This window comes from Gopherus flavomarginatus, chromosome 2 (assembly GCF_025201925.1).
Source record: "Gopherus flavomarginatus isolate rGopFla2 chromosome 2, rGopFla2.mat.asm, whole genome shotgun sequence".
In the NCBI taxonomy this organism is placed as follows: domain Eukaryota; kingdom Metazoa; phylum Chordata; order Testudines; family Testudinidae; genus Gopherus; species Gopherus flavomarginatus.
In genome coordinates, this window is record NC_066618.1 from 301,077,425 (window position 1) to 301,092,780 (window position 15,356).

Sequence of the window (15,356 nt, forward strand, 5' to 3'; positions counted from 1 at the left end):
AGAACCACATCACATTTGACCCAATGTGCCAGACAGCCAACAGAACGCAGGCCCAAAGCCTGCTCTCAGCTGCGTGGGCGGCTCCAGCTGGCATCAAAAGGGAAACCCAGCACAGGCATCAGCTACAGCTCACAAGCACGAAGAGCTCAGCTCACCTGGTGACCAGACTCAGATCTTCTGACCTCTCCCCCCACCCCAGCTCTAGGCTCACGTTTTCCACTCTGGCCTATGTCATAAACAGATAGCTAAGGGTTAATGTTCTTTTACCTGTAAAGGGTTAACACAGGGAACCAAACACCTGACCAGAGGACCAATCAGGAAACAAGACTTTTTCAAATCTGGGTGGAGGGAAGTTTTGGGTGTGAGTTCTTTGTTCTTTGTCTTGGGTCTGACCCTCTCAGCTCTGAGAGTGATCTTTCTATCTCCTACCTTTCTAATCTTCTGTTTCCAAGTTGTAAGTACAAGGATAGTAAGACAATAGGTTTATATTGTTTTCTTTTGTATTTACATGTGTGTAGTTGCTGGAATGTGTTAAATTGTATTCTTTTTGGATAAGGCTGTTTATTCATTTTTTTCCTTTAAGCAATTGACCCTGTATATTGTCATCTTATTACAGAGACTATTTTTAATGTCTTTTTCTTTCTTTTTAAGACCTGTTGGAGTTTTTCTTTAGTGGGGAACTCCAGGGAATTGAGTCTGCAGCTCACCAGGGAATTGGTGGAAGGAAAAAGTCAAGGGGAAAATCTCTTTGTGTTAGATTTACTAAGCATACCCTCTGGGTGAGGGGGAGAGATTAGATCTCTCGGTACTTGTGTTTCCAGGACTGGAAGCAGGGAATCTCCTAGGGTCGTCCAGGGAGGGGAGCCTGGGAGGAAGTAACCAGGAAACAAGGGGAGGGGGTTATTTCCCTTTGTTGTAAGACTCAAGGCATCTGAGTCTAGGGGTCCCCCAGGGAAGGTTTTGGGGAGTCCACAGTGAGCTAGGCACTGTATAATTCTTAGCTGGTGGCAGCGATACCAGGTCCAAGCTGGTAACTAAGCTTGGAGGTTTTCATGCTAACACCCATATTTTGGACGCTAAGGTCCAGATCGGGGAAGAAATGTTATGACAGCCTAGCCACATCACAAAGTTCAAGGAGTGTCACTGAGCGGAGGCTGTTGGCGAACTCCCCGAGATGTTTGATTCTGTACATCTTCTGTAAATTTCACTCTAGAGGCAAAAATGTCACTGAAAGCCAAGAACCCTTGATCTCCTGCCTCTGACAGCAGTTTTGAGACCAGTGAGCTCAGCGTACAGCACGAGCCCCCTCACTCCAGGAAGCTTCTAGTTAATAAGGACCTAGGTTTTCTAAAAGTACTTTGCCCATTTTAGGTGCGGAGATAATCGGCAGAAAGGAAGTGCTGGAAAATCCCACCACAGCAATTACTTTGTTCAGAACTGTGACCAGGTAAAGGCACAAGTTTAGTTCATGCGCCTTGAGGGATGGGGGAGAAACGGGAGGGTCCCTAGGCCTGTTGGAAGTAATTGGGGGAAAAGATGCAGTAGTGGTACTGCCACAATTTTGAGACTAGGATCGATCCGTCAAGCTTTCATTCAAGTTTTCCCAGCTCAGTTGGCAAAAGGGGACATTCCTCACCCCCTACAAAGAGCCATTTTAGTCCTCTGTGGCTTGCCTCCCACTCCAAATTCATCACTCCGCCACCACTCACATCCTTGCCCAATGGGTTTCCACACTGTCCCCAGCTAGGAGACAGTTCAGACTCCTTGTCCACTGCCCTCGGTTCTCTGTTACATTTTCTGCAACACAGAGACCACATCCCAGACCAAAGATCCCACTGCTCCCTCCTCACCCATTTTATAGGGCATTGAACAGGCAGGAGGGAGGGACAGACCTGGGTTAGATTCAAGCCAGTGCCCTAGAAACGAAAGGCTTAGTATCCTACCCACGAGGCAGCCATCTCCCAAAGCCAAGTCATTTAAAATACTGTAGCTCTGCTCTGAAACAACCCTCCTGGCCTTTGGGCTGAGTCTTTCCTCCACAGAATGCAGGGATTTCCTTTACAGCCAAAGCTAAGGGAGCTGTATCTCCCTAAGACAACCCTTCAGAAGCCACCACAGCCTCAGTAAAAAGGAGCAAGCCACCTTACCATAGCAAAACACAGACTTCATGTGGTCCTGTTTGGCCATTCCCAGCATTGGCAGCATGGTCCCGAGGATAGAATTTAAGAAAGGCACCATCCCAAACACTAAGGGAAGAAAGGAGAAAGTTACAGTGGGGCGAGGTGAACTGAGGCCAGGCTCCTCTGGAAGAACAGTATGCAACTACGTCGCTAGAGACTGTCTGAGAATGCGTATGTGGAGCTGATCAAATGAAGGTTGAGCAAGGAACTTGCTTTGGCATCTAACATTTGATCTGAGCCCCTGACTCTGCGGCCTTGACAATCTAATGTGGTTTGCGTGCTAGTTCTGAAACACAAAGAGGCCAATTTGGTGATAAAAAGGAAGCTGCCGATTTCAAGAGCTCAGGTACAGAGCCTACAACCCCAAAGCTATAAATGGAGTTCCAGCAGCTACCACCCCCTCAAGTGCCTGGAGTTGTATCAGTTCAGACTGTCCCCAAGACGCAGGCATCTGGCCAGCCAAGAGTCACTTACTGCCAGACATTTCATTAGCCAGCAGATCAGTTGCATAACAGCAGATGGGCAGGAGCTCTGGAATCTGTGTAGCCCTACAGCAGGCTTTTGACACTGGCCTATGGGACATGCCCATAAGAAATCAGGGAACTGCGGTTGAGATTCGATTACTAGAACGGTGGCTCTCAGCTTTCCCAGACTATTGTGCCCCTTTCAGGAGGCTGATTTGTCTTGCATACCCCAAGTTTCACCTCACTTGAAGAATCAAAACATACAAGAGAGTGTCCCAGCACACTAGTACTGAACTATGGCAGACTCTCTCCTTTTTACCATTAATATTAAAATAAATCAACTGGACTATAAATATCACACTTACATTTCAGTGTGTAGTCTATAGAGCAGTATAAACAAGGCAGTGTCTGTATGAAATTTGAGTTTGTCCTGACTTCACTAGTGCTTTTGCTAGAGCCTGTTGTAAAACTAGGCAAATATCTAGCTGAGTTGATGCACCCCCGGAAGAGCTCTGCATACCCCCAGATTCACTGTACCAGAACATAAGAATGTAACTGCCATACTTGGTCAGACCAAAGGTCCACCTATCCCAGGATCCTGTCTTCGACAGCTGTCAATGCCAGGTGCACCAGAGGGAATGAACAGAACAGGGAATCATCAAGTGATTCATCCTCTGTTGCCCATTCCCAGTTTCTGGCAAACAGAGGCTAGGGACACCACCCCTGCCCATCCTGGCTAAAAGCCATTGATGGACCTATCCTCCAGGAATTTATCTAGTTTTTTTGAACCCTGTTATAGTCTTGGCCTTCACAACATCCTCTGGCAAGGAGTTCCATAGGTTGGACAAAACCTGGTTTTGAGTGAAATCCAGTGTGGCAGTTTGTTTTTTTAACAAGGAAGTGTGCCAACTGCATTGAACGTCTTCGCAGAAGTTCACTGCACCATGGAGGTGGCATAGTTTATCCCAGGACTATTCCAGCTGACGTGCTCCCAGAACAACTCTTCCCACAAAAACTCTTCTCCACCTTTACCCTCAGCCCATGGAATCACCCATCTTCATTCGTCCTCTTCCCAACAAGGAGGTTAGATGCAGCTAACCTACCATTTGACACAGAGAGGTTTGCGAAAGTCTGCACGATGAAATAGTGAGGCAGGATCCCCGGCTGAAATTTGGTCAGCACCTCCTCCATCACTTTGTTGATGAAACGCCTCCCTGCGGCAACCAGGACATTGCTTGCTGCCTGCTGCCAGTCATAAATGATTTCCTAGGTCAAACAGAACAAGACCACATTAAACAAACAAATAGTTACAGATCACCCCTGCAAGATGCTCTGCGCACGATAGTTCCTATTATCCAGGGAGAGCATACGCACTTTCCCACACTGCCTGATCAACTCTGCAAGTTCACAGGACAGACCACTGTGAAAGTAGAATGAATTAAATTGTAAAAATAAGAATGGATTAAAGAAATGTTGTATGTACCTTTAAGCAGAAATAAGAAATGCTGAAATACAGTTGCCAGGAAAAGAAACATTAGGCATAAACAAGGGTGCTAATGGCGAAACGTTAACAGAAGATCGGTAATAGTTAGTAAGGAAATAAGATATGCATGCCTAGCCCAGGTAAACTTATCAGATTCTGCTTCCTTTGTTATCTTGTTAAGTGCTCGCCCTTTTATCTGTATAAATAAGATAGTTTGTGTCTTGCATGGTGCTCACATTATCTGGGTGTTATTGGCGGAGCGCTGCGCTAATAAAACAGAGTGGTCTGACAAATTGTGAGTCCTGATTCTAACTTTGACAATTTGGAGGTTCCACCGAGATGGCAACCGTCTTCACTGGGGCTGTGCGATTCCTGACCATTTTTGTAGGATGATCGTGGTAGCCGGCACCTGGGCATTTGGCCCGAGCAGTCCTCCACTAGGGCTGAAAGGCGCACAACCACAGTGAAGTCTACGCCATCGAACCTGTTGGTTCCCACTCTGTTCTGGTAGGGATCCCGGGATCTGACATCAGGAATCTGGTCAGGTAATTATTTCTGTGTTTTGTCCGGACTGAGGACTGTCCTGTCTCTGTGTCTATCTGTCCTCTTGTGGAGTGTTTGAGTCTGGGTACCGTCTCTGTCTGGGGATCGGCCGACCAAGGGGTTCCTGTCCCCGCGGTCTGAGTAAGTGGAATCTGCACAATTGCAGCCGCACCGCACTTTGGGTAAAACCCCTGGTGTGAAAGCAAGGGCAATTGAGGCAGTAGCCTGTGGGCTCCTTTTGTGTGTTGCAGCAGGCATCGCTCTGACGAACCTGAATTTCCTTCTTGTGTGATTGGTGTGTGAAAGTCCTCCTGTACTGGTAACCAGATGTCTAAGTTGGGATCGTTCCCTAAATGAACGCCAGCTCATTTTATGTATTTAGGATGGGTCCGGACTCCTGTAAAAAGGGTCCAGAGTCCGGTAAATTTCTGGAAAAATGGTCTAGGCTAACTCAGGGGGATCCCAAAACTCAGTGGCCACTGTTAAAATCTTGGAACAAAGACTGAGTGGACGTCTTAAAGGACAAACTCAGCCAACCTAAAACTAAATTGGCTAAAGGAGAGGTTAATTGTTTCATGCAGTGGTGGCAAGAGGCAAATCATAGGTGGACAAAATCAAAATTGGCCTCTCTCAATTATTCAAATAATAAGTTAAAAGCTTTATTAAAAGCCTCCTCTCCCACCACTAGACCGAGCGCTCCCCTTTACCCCGTTCTCCAAAACCCCGGATCGATCCAACCCCCTTCATACTCCCATCTCATTGTAAAAATGACCAAAAAGCCCCTTGTTCTGTTCCCCTTTGTTGTCTGCCGCAAAAACTGTTTCTTTAGTGTTCCACTACCAATTCAGCAAGGAGGGTGGGCTCCTCAACTAGCCCCCACCCTTCCTGGACCCTTTCCTTGAACATTTCTTTCTAAATTGTGAAATGACCACAATATTACTCACAAATGGTTCATTGGAAAAAGCAGGATCGGGCCCAGACAAGCAGGCAAGCAACAGATAAAGGCCTTGTCTACACTACAGAGTTGCAGCGCTGGTGAGGGGGTTACAGCGCTGCAACTTAGGTGGTGTACACACTTGCACAGCACGGCCAGCGCTGCAACTCCCTGGTTGCAGCGCTGGCTGTACACTCGGTCGAGCCTCGGGTGTAGAGGATCCAGCGCTGGTCAGCAAGTGTAGACACCCACCAGCGTTTTTATTGACCTCCGTGGCATAAGCAGGTATCCCAGCATACCTTAGAAGCCTCTCTGGTAATCATGCAAACTCCACTGCCCTGGGCTCACCTGACCCCTCCTTTAAATGCCCCGGGGAATTTTAAAAATCCCCTTCCTGTTTGCTCAGCCAGGTGTGGAGTGCAATTAATCAATCAATCACTCAGCGACCATGCCTCCACGCACCAAACGAGCCCCAGCATGGACCAATGCAGAGCTGCAGGACCTCATAAGTGTTTGGGGAGAGGAGGCTGTGCAAGCACAGCTGCGCTCCAGAAGGAGAAATTATGATACCTATGGGCAGATATCGCAGTCCTTGATGAGAAGGGGCCATGAACGGGACGCGTTGCAGTGCAGGGTCAAAATTAAAGAGCTGAGGAGTGCTTACAGCAAAGCTCGTGAGGGAAATCGCCGCTCAGGAGCTGCCCCATGACCTGCCGTTTTTACAAGGAGCTGGATGCCATACTTGGGTGTGACCCCCCTGCCAATCCTAGGAGCACGATGGAGAGTTCAGAGCAGGGAGAAGTGGGGGAGGTTGTAGAGGACGGCGACAGTGAGGCTACTGGCGTGAAGGGAGACACCCCGGAGTCCCAGTACACATGCAGCCAGGAGCTCTTCTCAAGCCAGGAGGAGGCTAGCCAGTCGCAGCAGCTGGAAGTTGATGGTGAGGAAGAAACTGAGGATCGTGCTCGGGGTAAGTAGATTTGTATGTTTTGGGAGAGGAGGGTTTGGGTTATGGCTGCCTGCATGCATGCCTAAACGTGGAATAGCCCATTGATTTGCTCTATCACATCTCTGTAATCTGCCTCGGTAATCTCTTGAAAAGTTGCAGCAAGAGCGTTTGCAATTTGCTTTCTCAAGTTGATCGGGAGAGCCACCGTGGTCCCTGTCCGGCTAACTCATCCGATCCACTGTGCAGCGAGGGGTGGAGGGACCATGGCTGCACACAGGCAAGCTGCATAGGGGCCAGGGCGGTATCCACATTCCTGTAGAAGACCCTCCCTCTCTTCCCAGGTAACACGCAGCAGTGATATGTCTGGCAGTAGGAAACCCTGTTGAGAGTTTAGGGATACTTGAGTGCAGGGCGCCAGGTTCGCGTTTCCCCAGCCCATGGCGCTCTGTTGTTAACCCCCTCCTCCCAGCACGTAGCCAGCCACGCAGTGTGCTCCGGTGTTCCCCACCCCCCCTCCAAGCAGGCATCCAGCACCGCGGTGCGCTCCGGTGTTCCCAACCCCCCCTCCCAGCATGTAAGCATCCACGCAGTGTGCTCCGGTGTTATGCACCCCCCTCCAAGCAGGCATCCAGCACCGCGGTGCGCTCCTGTGTTCCCAACCCCCCCTCCCAGCGCGTAAGCATCCACGCAGTGTGCTCCGGTGTTATGCACCCCCCTCCAAGCAGGCATCCAGCACCGCGGTGTGCTCCTGTGTTCCCCACCCCCCCTCCAAGCAGGCATCCAGCACCGCGGTGCGCTCCTGTGTTCCCCACCCCACCTCCAAGCAGGCATCCAGCACCGCGGTGCTTTCCCCCCTCCCCTCACCAGCAGGACGGCGTGAACGCGGACCAAAGAACAACACCCCCCCCACCCAAGCAGCTCACCACCTTCCTGTTCACTACTGTCCCCTCTTCAGGACACCAGCTACCTCCTGTACCCATTTCTGATAAACCCCAGTGACCCATTGGTCAATTCCCACTCCCAAGGGGAAATCGGGGCAAAACCACTCACCCCATTGCTCGCCATGACTTAGCTTCCCTGCCCTCTCTGTGTTATGTGAGGTATGTGAGAAGGATGCTACCAAAAGTCTAAAAAGTCCTTCAATGTGTGATAATAAACAATGTAGCCTCTGTGTATTACATGGTTCTCTCTCTCTTTTTTCTAGTGACCTTGACTACTGCAGCCGGATCACCGGCCTCACGTAGGTTGCAGAACTTGAGACGGAATCCTAGAAAATCTAAAGAGGAATTGATCAAATCTGTTATGAGCCACTACAACAGAGAAAGTAGGAAGATACAGGAATGGAGAGAGAAGATGTATGAATGGAGACAGAGTGTACATGAATGGAGGCAAACAGAAAGCAGGAGAAAGGAATTGTCTGCCAAGAAAACCACAAAGCAGATGATAAGCCTCCTGGCTCGCCAAACTGAGTCTTTCGAGTCGCTTGTAGCCATGCAGACAAATATGTACCGTTGTAACCCACAGCCCTCCCAAAGCCCTCTTCCTTGTTCCCCAGTATTTCCACAAAACAACTTTCTCCAGCAGCCAGTTCCTTATTATCCCCAGCTGCCCCCAACACTTGTACAATCACCTACCAGCCCTGATAACTATAATTCTTACCCTGTTCACTCCACCCCCATTACCCTGCAGCATAGTAATCCTGAAGTGCAGCAGACGTTGAATAGTGATCAAAATAGGACATATTCAAACCTGTGAATGTACAGTCCACCACCCCAACCCCCTTGCCTGTTATGTACTGTATGTTGAATAAAGGTTTTTTTTCTTTTTCACTACGTTATATTATTGCTGGAAGTGGTAAATATTATACACCAAGGTAAAGCAAAGCACATCAAATGCATCAAACATTACTGTTGGCTCTCAGCATCAAATTGCTCCCTTAAAGCATCCCTAATCCTTGAAGCCCTTTCCTGGGCCTCCCTATTAGCCCTGCTCTCTGGCTGAGCAAACTCATCCTCTATGCGTCGAACCTCGGAGGTCCATTCCTCACTGAATCTTTCACCCTTCCCTTCACAAATATTATGGAGGGTACAGCACGCGGATATAACAGCGGTGATGCTGCTTTCCACCAATTCTAGCTGCCCATAAAGACAGCGCCAGCAGGCTTTCAAACGGCCAAAAGCACACTCCACAGTCATTCTGCACCGGCTCAGCCTGTAGTTGAACCGGTCCTTGCTCCTGTCAAGCTTCCCTGTATATGGTTTCATGAGCCAGAGCATTAAGGGGTAAGCGGGGTCTCCAAGGATCACAGTGGGCATTTCGACGTCCCCTACTGTGATCTTGCGGTCTGGGAAAAAAGTCCCGGCTCTCAGCCTCCTGAACAGGGCACTGTTCCGAAAGATGCGTGCATCGTGCACCTTTCCAGGCCATCCTGAGTAAATGTCAGTGAAACGCCCACGGTGATCCACAAGCGCTTGCAGAACCACGGAGAAATACCCCTTGTGATTAACGTACTCTGATGCCAGGTGGGGTGGTGACAGAATAGGAATATGCGTCCATCTATTGCCCCTCCACAGTTAGGGAACCCCATTTCTGCAAAGCCATCCACAATGTCCTGCACGTTCCCCAGAGTCACGGTTCTTCTTAGCAGGGTGCGATTAATGGCTGTGCAAACTTGCATCAGCACCATTCCAACGGTGGACTTTCCCATTCCAAACTGGCTCGCCACCGATCTGAAGCAGTCTGGAGTTGCCAGCTTCCAGATTGCAATAGCCACCCGCTTCTCCACTGGCAGGGCAGCTCTCAATCTCGTGTCCCTGCGCCGCAGGGCAGGGGCGAGCTCAGCACACAGTGCCATGAAAGTGGCTTTTCTCATCCGAAAGTTCTGCAGCCACTGCTCGTCATCCCAGGATTGCAGGACGATGTGATCCCACCACTGAGTGCTGGTTTCCCGAGCCCAAACGCGCCGGTCCACGGAGCTGAGCACGTCTGTTACTGCCACAAGCAATGTACTGTCTTCACCGTGAGGCAATTCAATATCATCGTCTGACTCCTCACTGTCACTGTCACTCTCACTTTGCAGCTGAAGGAATAGCTCCACTGCCATGCGCGATGTGCTGGCAACATTCATCAATAACGTCGTCAGCCGCTCAGGATCCATTTATAACAAAAATCGCAGAAAAAGCGCTGTAGAATCACAATGCTGCCACACTGCTCGGAATGTGTAGCAAAGCATCACGGGGCGTTGGAACAGGAAGCGGAAAGACACTCACACTTCCTTCCCCTTCCCACAAGCCACAGCGCCGAAATGGGACGAGGTGCTCTGTGGGATAGCTGCCCACAATGCGCCACTCCCAACAGCGCTGCAAGTGCTGTAAATGTGGCCACACTGCAGCGCTGGTTGCTGTAAGTGTGGCCACTCTGCAGCGCTGGCCCTATACAGCTGTACTAACACAGCTGTAACTACCAGCGCTGCAAAACTGTAAGTGTAGACATGGCCAAAGAAACAGGTTGAAAGCCCTAAGGGAATAGTGTCAGGAGTAAGAAAAGCAGCAAGTGCAGGCATGAACCCCTGGAACAATACTTAAAATGGTGAAATCTGAGGTGATAAAGGTGTCATTTTGGGACATAAACAAGTGATTTAAGGGAAGAGAGTGAAAAGTTAACTCTACAGAGGCTGGAGAGAATTAAGCAGTTAAACTTTGTGGAAAATGTTAAAAAGGACCATGTTAAAGAGAGAATTCTTGGTTTCTTTGCAGCCATTCTGAAGGGAAAATGGGCCCTTTTCCAGAAGAATGCCTGTAAATGATCCAAATATATATACAGCTATGTAAAAACAGAGCAGTGTAAAGGAATGTTAAGGAAAAGAAAGTGTATGTATCTATTTGTCTGTGAAAATACGTAAAGTTCTAAGAATCTAAACCAGCATATCTGGTTTGTAAAACTCCTGTTTTGTAGGGGTAAGATAAATTGATTTTGTTTTTGTTTTTAATGCCACTACAAATTCATTTGACTCTTTAATTCAAAGTTGCAAAACTGACAGACCTTTCTGCAAGACCCAGGTAATTAGTGTTGTTTGGCTTTGGGATTTAGCATTTAACCCTTAAGGGGTAACTTGATTATTTAAAAATATTTTCATTTTTGTAAACAAAGACCAAGTCATGGCTGCAATAGGGCAGTCAAAATCAGGAGAATAGGGACAGATTCTGAAGTCTTCTTGTTTGTTTGTTTTGTAACAATAGCAGATAAAAGCTGTAATGAAAGAATAAGAAATTAACAGTGACCCTCTGAAGCAACAGCAAATGTGAGGTGCACAAAACAAAAAGAAGCAATGTTAAAAACACTGAGCCTTAAAATGGCTCTGTGTAATCAGACTGTCACTTTGATAAGGATACATGAAAACTCTGTAAGAACAAAAGAAACAGTTACACCTTATGTAAAAATTGATATGGCTAATGTTTTTAAAAAGTTACAGTATAGAAGGAATGTGCATTTTCCCTCGGACATGTGCTTATATTGTAGAAAGGGGAAAAAAATGCAAATGAAACGTGCTGCTGAATTAAAATCCTATTAGGGCTCCAAAAAGAGGCACAATAGGCTGTGTTTTCTTTTTCAGATTCCTGTATGTTAAGACAGAGAGTCTCTGAGCTCTGCTGATGGCTTTGAATCCAAAAGCCTAGCCTGTGTTGATGCAAATTACCTAACTGATAAAGAAAGGTGAGAACTGCCAGCACAAAAGAAGCTGCAAATAAAGAACATACCTGGTCAGCAAACAAACAAATTGCCTACATAAAAGGCATGGTATAACAAGATACCTTTAATAGATTTGATGCTACTGTTACTGTTAATATTAAACATTAAAATAACTTTAATGTTAGTAAGTACCCCTGTAACAACTTGTAGTGTGTATGATTTTTGGAAAAATCCTTTAAAGTAAAGTAATATGGTAATGATGCTTCTCAGCTATTACCTGTGAATAAACTTAAAGCTTAACGTAGCAGGGAAAACATTACAAACTTGGTCTGCTATATAAGAGGAAAAACTTGAGGTACACCACCTCATGAATTTAATAACTAAACAGTGGAATAATTTCCGCATAACCCTTAAAAAGTAGAAGCCATTAAAACCTGGCCTGCCTATAGAACAAAAAAACAAGAAAATATGGGGGTAATTCCTCTGTTTTGCCTGCAATCAGCAAGGGTATTTGTAAAAGAAAGGAATCTTTTAAGTAATAATCAATGCCACCCTAAAAGGGGTAGAAAAATGTTATTTTTGTCAGAAGACAAATGTAAATGTAATATAAGTACTGTGTTTACCAATACTCACATTTACTATTTGCCACAACAACAACCACAACAACAGAAAGTCTCAGCTTACTGTAAGCACTGATTTAGCTGAGTTCTCTATCAAGCTTGGCATTGAATGGCAAACAGTTACCAACCATCTGTTAAAAGGTAAAAAGGTAACATAGTTCCAAAAATAAATAAAAATAAAAAAATAAAAAATAAAAAAAGATGTGGAAAACTGGACCATTCATACACACAAATGGGGACATGTTAAGAATTGCCACTACAGAAAAACATAACAGCTTACCATTGGTATAACATTTTCTGGATGGTTTCCCACAACTACTGGCATACTAATGTTACTACCCCTAATTGTGTTTTTGGTTTTAAATTGTATGTGTGTAATTGAAATGTTTAAAATGTGCTGGTGGATAAAACAAATGTGTGCAAAGCTAAAGCCACAGGCCCAAATCACCTCCCAGTATTTTCTATTACATGAACTAAATAAGAAGTGACACTGGCGATTAATAATCTTAGTGTCAAAAGGGGAATATGTAGGAGTAGGATTTTATAATGTCCCATAAGAATTAAAGTATAATTTGATTTCATCCTGCTAGCCATTTTTTTTAAATAGCAGAAAGAAATGACCCCCTAGGACTATAAGATTCTGTTTTCCCATATGCATTACAAATTGGGCCCCCTCTAACTCTTTGTTTTAAGATTTAGGTAGTAAGAGACAGGATTCTCTATTGTGTCTATGTTAAGTAAAATTAGAGAAACATTGAAGGCCTGGGTCTCAATGCAAATTGTCTTAGTTATCAACTGTAAAACTTAGCAAGGTTTAATTTGCAATGCTTTTTTGTTCGATATAAAATACTACTGTTTGTATTCACAATCTATTTGTGTGAATGAGGAATGTATGCATCAGGAAAAGATAAGGTGTGAAGGCCATTGTTATAGCCAGAGTCAAGGGATGGCTGTTAAACTGTCTGGCAACTCAAAGTGGATACATGCTTCGCAGTGTAAGAATGCACCACCCCCAAGTGAACCAACCACCACCTCAGGACCACGCAGAGTCAATTTTTTGACTCCAGAAGACGACGTAGAGGAACAGCCTGCAATACCTTACAATCTATGCTCTCGTAAGGGTTGCCAGAAGCAGATGACTACATAAAGCAAGGCCCAAGAAGAAGCAGTAGTGAGCCTAGCGCCTGCTGCCTGGTGGACATAAAACTGTGACTGCAGTTCCCTCAGTTGAGGTTGTCAGAACCAGAAGGGCCCTGCCTCCAACATGCGCCTCTGGTGGTGCCTGTTCTTCGGCTGCTGGTGTCTTAAGGTCTGGGGAGTCCACAATGACAATTCTTTTATCCAGCAGCAAGTGTGGATAGCTCAGACCCTTATTATTTCTAAATGCTGGGTCTGCAGCCACATCCCAGCCCACTCTCAAACTGGTGTTCCTGTCCTGTCTATCCCACTCAATTCCCCAGACCTCACTGGAGGACCTTGTCAGTTTAACACAATATGGAACAGTAATGACACCTGGGAAGAGGCTATTGGCAGCTCCTTTATCCCACTTGGGGGAGCAATACACCAGGCAAAAAGGCTCCTAAGGTTACAATCAGTAGTTAAAATAATGGCAAATAAAACCAGAGAAAGTTAAAAAACCCTGGCCAAAGAAACAGGGGCGATCGGACAGGTGGCCCTCCAGAACCGTCAGGCATTGGACATAGTGCTGGCGGCCAAAGGAGGGACCTGTGCTCTCACTGGAAAACAATGTTGTGTGTTTATACAATATCAATGAGGTAATAGATCACTATAGCCACTTAGAACAAATCGCAGATCTTCCCCATGAAGAGTCGAGTTCTTTAGGGAAGTGGCTAAGTAACCTGTTCAATTTCTCTGGCATAGGAAACTAGTTGTTTCAGGGAGCCCTAACTATCCTGTTTGGAATCTTAGTGATTTTTGTATGCTTTCAGTTAATCTCCTGTTGCATCCAAAATGGCGTAAGACATGCCACACAGATAGCTGCCTCAAACCAGAGTGCTAATATGATGATTTTAAATATCACTGATGAAGAAATAAAGAACGATTGATTTGTGGAACCAGTAAAATTTTGGTCATGGCGTGAGCTTGACCAAAAGGAGGGATTGTGAAAGTAGAATGAATTAAATTGTAAAAATAAGAATGGATTAAAGAAATGTTGTATGTACCTTTAAGCAGAAATAAGAAATGTTGAAATACAGGTGCTAGGAAAAGAAACATTAGGCATAAACAAGGGTGCTAATGGCGAAACATTAACAGAAGATCGGTAATAGTTAGTAAGGAAATAAGATATGCATGCCTAGCCCAGGTAAACTTATCAGATTCTGCTTCCTTTGTTATCTTGTTAAGTGCTCGCCCTTTTATCTATATAAATAAGATAGTTTGTGTCTTGCATGGTGCTCACATTATCTGGGTGTTATTGGCGGAGCGCTGTGCTAATAAAACAGAGTGGTCTGACAAATTGTAACTTTGACACCACATACACGGAAAAACAGCAGATCTGGAGGGAGGAGGGCACTGGAAAAGAGTCAGTCCCCAGGCTGAACGCATGCAGACCTGGGCATTTACGACACCCCTGGAATAGCAGCTGCCTGTCATGCTCATTACCGTGTGCGTGCAAGCCAGCCAGTCGAGATCTGCACACACAAAACTAAACATCTACCTAGATGTGCAAGTCTGGGCAAGAATAGAAGACAGACAATCAGAGTCCCAGGCTTTTCCTGAGAGGACAGAGCCCCTGATGCCATTCAGCTACCTTGTGGTCACTTAAGCAAGGCTAAAGGGATGCCAAAGGAGAGACACTGGCCCATCACATCCAGAAGGGCAGCGGCAGCGACTGAAGTAATGCAGGGAGGAGAGAGAGGAAAGAACAAGGAACGGGACAGAACCCCTGCAGCTCCTAACTCCAAATCAGAGATGCATAGTGTAAGGAGAAACGGAAGGAAGCATCACAGAACGAGCCAGGTAGATATAAAGAACAGCAACTCCTTGCTTAACGTTGTAGTTCTTCTGTTCCTGAAAAACGCAACTTTAAGTGAAACAATGTTAAGCAAATCCAATTTCCCCATAAGAATTAATGTAAATGGGGGGTTAGGTTCCAGGGAAGTTTTTTTTGCCAGACAAAGGATTTTTTTATTTTATTTATACACACACACACAGAGTTTAAAACAAACAACTGAATATTGTACACATCAATGATGATTGTGAAACTTGGTTGAGGTGGTGGAGTCAGAGGGTAGGACATTTGCCAGGGAATGCCTTACTGCTAAATTATGAACTAGCACTCGGCTGAACCCTCAAGGGTTAACACATTGTTAATGTAGCTTCATGCTCTACAAAGGCAGCACCAATGGAGGGAGGGGATGGCCTTGTCAACACCAGTTCTCCACTTATAAGGTAACTCCCTTCTCTTCATGTGTCAGTATATTTATGCCTGTATCTGCAATTTTCACTCCATGCATCTGAAGAAGTGGGTTTTT

The 15,356-nt window shown here is 46.0% G+C and overlaps 1 protein-coding gene across 6 annotated transcripts in view; it reads right to left on the reverse strand.

Annotated features, from left to right (window-relative positions):
* MROH1 (maestro heat like repeat family member 1) overlaps positions 1-15,356 on the reverse strand; it is a 127,440-nt gene that overhangs the window by 89,295 nt on the left and 22,789 nt on the right. For all 6 annotated transcript variants that reach the window (XR_007772494.1, XM_050939326.1, XM_050939327.1 and 3 more), the window contains 2 exons: positions 3,748-3,910; positions 2,148-2,246 (listed from right to left, as the gene is read on the reverse strand). Coding sequence is in view for 5 of the 6 variants with exons in the window: in XM_050939326.1 (XP_050795283.1) it covers positions 2,148-2,246; positions 3,748-3,910 (262 nt within the window). In the remaining variant the exon portion in view is untranslated. The remainder of the gene's footprint in view (positions 1-2,147; positions 2,247-3,747; positions 3,911-15,356) is intronic.